This window comes from Saccostrea cucullata, unplaced genomic scaffold (assembly GCF_032062105.1).
Source record: "Saccostrea cucullata isolate Sc308-1 unplaced genomic scaffold, CSIRO_AGI_Scuc_v1 ctg22161, whole genome shotgun sequence".
NCBI classification, from domain to species: domain Eukaryota; kingdom Metazoa; phylum Mollusca; class Bivalvia; order Ostreida; family Ostreidae; genus Saccostrea; species Saccostrea cuccullata.
In genome coordinates this window covers 1-6,329 of record NW_026935389.1, presented here as the reverse complement: position 1 = coordinate 6,329, position 6,329 = coordinate 1, and the positions used below count along the sequence as shown (strand labels likewise).

At 34.5% G+C, this 6,329-nt stretch overlaps 1 protein-coding gene across 1 annotated transcript; it reads left to right on the top strand.

Moving 5' to 3' along the window:
* The first annotated feature begins 550 nt into the window (after nucleotides 1-550).
* Nucleotides 551-6,323, top strand: LOC134242658 (aquaporin-8-like). The gene is made up of 5 exons (XM_062724758.1): nucleotides 551-941; nucleotides 2,571-2,697; nucleotides 4,116-4,318; nucleotides 5,007-5,162; nucleotides 5,869-6,323. Exons 1-5 carry the CDS (start codon nucleotides 727-729, stop codon nucleotides 5,966-5,968), a joined length of 801 nt encoding a protein of 266 aa, XP_062580742.1. The 5' UTR covers nucleotides 551-726; the 3' UTR covers nucleotides 5,969-6,323.
* Nucleotides 6,324-6,329: the final 6 nt, after the last annotated feature.

Here is a 6,329-nt window from a genome sequence, read left to right as displayed (position 1 = left end):
GACATGATGATTTTTATTTCTGTGTAAGTAATCATTTAAATTTTGATTAAAAAGATTATTTATTGTATAACTGATATGTGCGTCTTATATGTACACTGTACGTTTCATTGACGGAACAGCCACTGATCAAGAAATTTTTACTGGTGATATGCCTAGCGTTGTTCATGAAATGATTAAGGGCAATGGGTTTTCTTAGGATTGATTGATTGATTGTATATTGTTCAACCTCCCTCTCAAAATTTTTTCACTCATATGGAAAGGCCATTAATTGTCGATGGAGAGCTGCAATTTTTATCCTGTACTCGGCTCTCAAGGCAATTGTGCAGGGAGGAATCTTTTTCGTGCCTGCGCCTACTGCGACACGGGACCTCAGTTCATACGGTCTCCACGTCCCACAGTTGAATATTCGAACCCGCGACGTACGTAAGGATTGATTCCTTATTTCGCGACTCTAAAGCAGACGCTCTAGAATAACCACTGCGCCACTCGGGCGACGATTTTCTTAAGAAATTAAGTGGATATACATATCTCGTTAAAATGTTTTATTTTTTTAAATCTTGGTAAAAATGATCCTATCTTGCTTCCGTAATATTCTGCATTCCTCAAATCAAAGTTGTTTTTTTAGGTTATCACACTGCAATATATTGCTCAGAACAACCCTTGCACAAAAACAAATACACTTGTAATTTCGTAAGGCGCAATTTAAATATTTTATCTCTGTAAAAAATGGCTGAGGGGGACACAAGTCTAACTCATAGACAGGAGACGACGCCTGCTTCTTCCTTCTTTAACAAAGTCGTTCGTCCTGTCCTGGCCGAGTTCATAGGAACCACACTGTTCGTGTTTTCTGTGTGTTTAATTCCTGCAGATTACAGCATCGCATCGAGTCTCCTTCAGGGGTTTGCTTATGTTTTCCTCATTGTAGGGCTAGGAAAATTCAGGTAGGTTTGAATATCCGACATATTATCAGATTATTGTGTACAGTTAAAAATCTTTAAAAATAAAACAATCAGAAGTCTTACAAAGTGCAAATCTCTATGAAATTTATTGATTTTTGTTCTATGTTACCTTTTAAGTTGTTCATGAATGATAAAAAAAATATGATAAAATTCAAATAAAAAATGATTTATACTTGGCTTGACACAGTACGACGGCGTATCCGTGCCATATTGGCAATGTAGAATTTTTTTAATCGTTTGTTCGATTTCCTAAATCGTTTGAACGATTTATGCAATTGTTTGAACCATTTTATAAATCGTTCAAACAATTTTATTTTGAACGATTTATAAAATTGTTTGAACGATTTTATTAATCGTTCAAACAATTTTATTAATCGTTCAAACAATTTTATAAATCGTTCAAACGATTTTATAAATCCTTCAAACAATTTTAGGAAATCGTTTAAAGTACAATTTAAAAATCGTTGCAACGATTTAGAAAATCGTTTGGACGATTTTTCCTCTGATTCGGAACAGAAGCTTATTGCATCTATAAGAAAACTGGTAAAGCAGAGAATTCTCTTCGCTGCAGGCTAGAGTAAAACAGGTACAGAAACATCATATTAAATTGTGTCTTGTTAACTAAGCTGTATGAATATTGTAGCAATGTTATAATGCATCCATATAAATATAACTAATCATGGCTTTGCTATTCTTTAAAAAAGATGTATTTCCTGTGTAAAACTTTGATCGGCCATTGCAGCCCCACCCTTCCCCCGGGGTCTTGATTTGGACAAACTTGAATGTACACGATCTGGGGATGATTCAACATGAGTTTCATCTTTCCTGTCCCTATGGATCTTGAGAAGAAGATTTTGAAAGATTTTTCCTATAGATATTCCTATGTTAAAATTGGATTGGCCATTGTGGCCCCACCCTTGCCCTGGGGGTCACGATTTGAACAAACATAAATCTACACTACCTGCGGATGATTCCACGTGAGTTTCATCTTTCCTGGCCCAGTGGTTCTTGAGAAGAAGATTTTTAAAAAACGCCATTAATTTTTCTCTAATTCATAATTATCTCCCCATGGAACAAGGCTTGACCCTTCATTTGAACAAACTTGAATCCCCTTTACCCAGGGAAGCTCTGTAGCAAGTATGATTGAAATTAGTTCAGCGATGAAAGTTAGAAGGTGAAAATGTGAAAAGTTTACAACAACGACGCCAACGACAACAACGACGATGACGACAGACAACAGACAAATTTTGATCAGAAAAGAAAAAAATCGTACAAACAATTTTAAAAATCGTACAAACAATTTAACAAATTGTACAAACGATTTAACAAATCGTACAAACGGTTTCCTAAATCGTTCAAACGATTTAAAAAATTGTACAAACAATTTCCTAAATCGTACAAACGATTTCCTAAATCGTACAGACGATTTCCTAAATTGCACAGACGATTTCCTAAATCGTACAAACGATTTATAATTTTTTTACATTGCCAATATGGCACGAATACGCCGTCGTACTTGAGACCAAGTGCAGTTCCATATTTTGTATTTTTCCAATGTAAAAAGGACTTAAACTGGAATTTATAAAACTTTCTTGCATGTACGTTTTGTAGTGGCGGGCATTTTAACCCTGCCATTACTTCTGCTGTGGCTCTGTGTGGGGGTGTGTCCCTCCTTTCTGCAGTATGTTATATCATCGCTCAGTTGGTTGGAGGCCTGATTGGGGCAGCTCTGGTTCTTGTATGTATACTTCAAAATTTTAACTCAGTTTATATCAATTTTTTCTTCGTTAGAATAGGTCCTCAGTACCCCCTTGCTTGTCGTAAAAGGCGACTAAATGGGGCGGTCCTTCGGATGAGACCGTATAAACCGAGGTCCCGTGTCACAGCAGGTGTTCCACGATAAAGACCCCTCCCTGCTCAAAGGCCATAAGTGCCGAGCAAAGGCCTAAATTTGCAGCCCTTCACCGGCAATGGTGACGTCTCCATATCAGTGAAATATTCTGCAGAGGGACGTTAAACAGTATACAATAAATCTTCTTTAAATCGATCAAAGAATGATTTTTTTAACCTTGGAATTGCATCTATGCTTCGTTATATTGACTAGATATGGCCTTTGAAATAGTTGGAAGGATGAGCTTGATAATTTTGTTGATGTATAATGTTGCTAGTCTTCTACGATATACGTACATGTATATTAAACTGTTATTTTGTGTACGTAAACCATCAATCGATAAATCCTGTTCTTCTGTCCGTTCGCACGTCTCTCAGTTTGTTACAAAAACTTTGTCTTGGTAAAAAAATTTGAATGAGAAAAGATATCAATGACATTGATAATAAACATATGCATTACCTGTGACAAGACTTTTTCAAATGTACTATGATTTTTAACCTATGACCTTGAAGGTTGACCTACATTTCAAAAATTTTAACATTACTTTAAATTGACTATAACTTTTGAAAGAAAAAAGTTTGAGCTTTCATATTATACATGTGCATATATTACCTGTGACAAGAAATTTCTAAATTCACTATGATTTTTTATTCTTGACCTTTGACTTGCTGTCATTTTTGACCCCTTGGCCTTCCTGTTCGACGTAAATTACAAAACTTTCAAAATATGCTATGATTTTTAAACCATCACCTTTAAGTTTGAATTGCTTTTTAAAAATTTAATATTTATTTTGATTGGTTGTACGAAAAGAAAAGGCTTTCATATAAAAAAAGTATAGTACCTGGGACAAGAACTAATTAAATGAACTATGATTTTGTGACCTTGACCAACAAGTTACTGTATACTTACTTTTCAACATGTTATATTTTCTTAAAACTGTATGCAATTGTGGAGATAAGATAAAACTTTCATATTTTACAAGATGTTTCCTAATATGTTATGAGTTCTTTCCCCCTTGACATACATGTTTGACCTAATTTCAAAACAATTAACTTTGGTGATTATTTTTGAATCACATGTGATGAATGACATGTGACGTCAGGTATAACGCATTTGTCAAAAAAATGAGAAAATAAATAAATTTTAAAAAACCCAACTTTGTTACGTTTTTGCTTCGTGTTTCATATTACAATCCCTTGTGTTGTTTGGGGGTTTTTTTTCATAAAAATATATTACATAGCAAAATTTCCTTACATTTTAATAAGGGTATATTATCAGTACAAGACTACGAATTACTTCACGGAGGAGCTACACTACTTAGCAAGAGGCCCGGCTGGGGTGTTCTGACGGAGGCCATCCTGACCTTCATGCTTATTCTGACCGTATTAATAACAACGATGGACGAAAAGAAACACAAGCTGGCACCTCTGGCGATTGGTTTTGCCGTCACGGTGGGAGTTATGGCAGGGTAAGTGCTATTTTATATGTTTTGTTTGTATGTTTCTTTAACGTCCCTCTCAAGATTTTTTAAAACTCCTTTTGAGGCGTCAGTTTTTTTTTTGTTTGTATGTTTCTTTAACGTCCCTCTCATGATTTTTTAAAACTCATTTTGAGGCGTCAGGGCATGTCGATGGAGGTCTGCAGTTTTTAGAATTATATTCGAACCTCAAGGTTTTTGAGAAGAAAGGATTTTTTTTCGTGACAGCGCCTACGGTGACACGAGACCCCAGTTAAAACGGTCTCATCTGAAAGACTTGACTGAGGTTCGAACTCATGACGTAGGGATCAAGTTAACTCCTTTATCCGCGGCTATACAGCAAATGTTTTAACCACTGCACCACGAGAGCGACCTATCTTGATATGTACTAAAGTAAAGATTTATAATGGTTATTGCTGGAGACCTGTTTTTGTCAGCTTGTATATAATATGTCTGCAAATAAGAAAGGAAATATGGGAGTTAATTAGCATGACGAAATGTAGTAAATAAAGTTCTATGGTACCTGATCCCACCTCTGATGTTTCGGAGGTCCGTGTTTGCTTTGCTGCTATTTTGTATTGCTTTAATTTTGTATTGTTTTATGAACTTTGATATTGAGTACTGTTCGTTATCTCCATATCCTTCTTAATTTCCTATTTGTTTCATAATTTCATATCAGAGGATCTGTGACCGGTGGATCTATGAATCCAGCAAGAAGTTTGGGTCCGGCTGTTTCCACCTTAAAGTATGAACATATTGAAGGGGTTTGGGAGTATCACTACGTCTACTGGGTAGGACCTTTTGTTGGTGTACTGGTAGCAGTCTTGATATATAGGTAAATGTCATTTCTGTTTTATATATAATCTTTTCTTAAATAATGAAAAGAAAAGAATACCGATTAAATATCTTATGCAGAAGGCTTTGTTCATTCATATTTTTATAATTATGCGTTCGAGAATTTGAACGAAGCAATGGTTATAGATAAGATATAGTCTCACATCTGACGCAAAATGTAAAACATTAAAATTTTAATCGGCATATTAATGGTTCGTCGGCCACAACCAGTTTTGCTTGGTTTGCAACATACGCATGGACCATAAGAAGCAGGAATAAAATTCTTGTTTTATTTAGAAAAGTACCGTTTCTTTTGCAGTAAAAACACGTCATTCGACAAGATTTTTAAAATACATACAATGAGTATGAAATTAGTGCATAATTGTGTGAATTTGACACAATCTGATTTTTGCCCTCCGTATGTTTGACTTTGGTAAATGCTTTCACTTTAAACCAAGTTCTAATTCGTAAATACTAGTACATGTACAACAATTTTTTGTATCTATGAACTTCAACATCGAACTTTATATCCTTTGAACGTAGGGCGATCAATATTGTTTCCCTTTCCTGGTATTTTCTGTAGAATAAGATAAAATTATTTTTAAATTCAAAATTAAAAAAAAACTCTCATCGAAAGAGACTATGGAATGCTTTATCACTTAATTAAACATTTTTAGTCTTTTAAGCGATAAAAATATTTCTTTTAGACTCCTATTTGACACAACAAACAGACAACATAAAACCCCGTATTTATGGACACAGCGCTCTAGAATTGAACGACCCGACGGTGATCTGATGTTAAACTAACATAATTCAGAAAGGGGGAAATTCAACAAGGAAAAGAAATGAGTGCAATTATAGACTTGCAATTCAAATGTGCATTAGCCAAAAATGCTGCTTTGCTTGATAAATTATGACTATATTTGCGTAATCCATAGATTTTTTGGCATATAAAAAGAAGTCGTTGGAATTAGGCTTTTTGCAAATCTGAATGTTGAAACTGGTAGGTGTTGGGAAAATTAAGCTTTGAATTTCTTTTTACTCTACAATTTATTTTTATCACGATTTAAGATTGAAGTATTTCAAAAAGTTTTATTTATATAAGAAAAATTAGGGTTTGGAAATTTATTCAACTTCTAAGTATACAAAATGTAAAGGAACTTGGAAA

Bases quoted from the DNA above. Each gene is read 5' to 3' on its own strand.
- LOC134242658 (XM_062724758.1), top strand. From the start codon at position 727: ATGGCTGAGGGGGACACAAGTCTAACTCATAGACAGGAGACGACGCCT. The intron at 942-2,570 runs GTAGGTTTGAAT...TACGTTTTGTAG, and splicing joins GTAGGGCTAGGAAAATTCAG to TGGCGGGCATTTTAACCCTG. The intron at 4,319-5,006 runs GTAAGTGCTATT...ATTTCATATCAG, and splicing joins ACGGTGGGAGTTATGGCAGG to AGGATCTGTGACCGGTGGAT.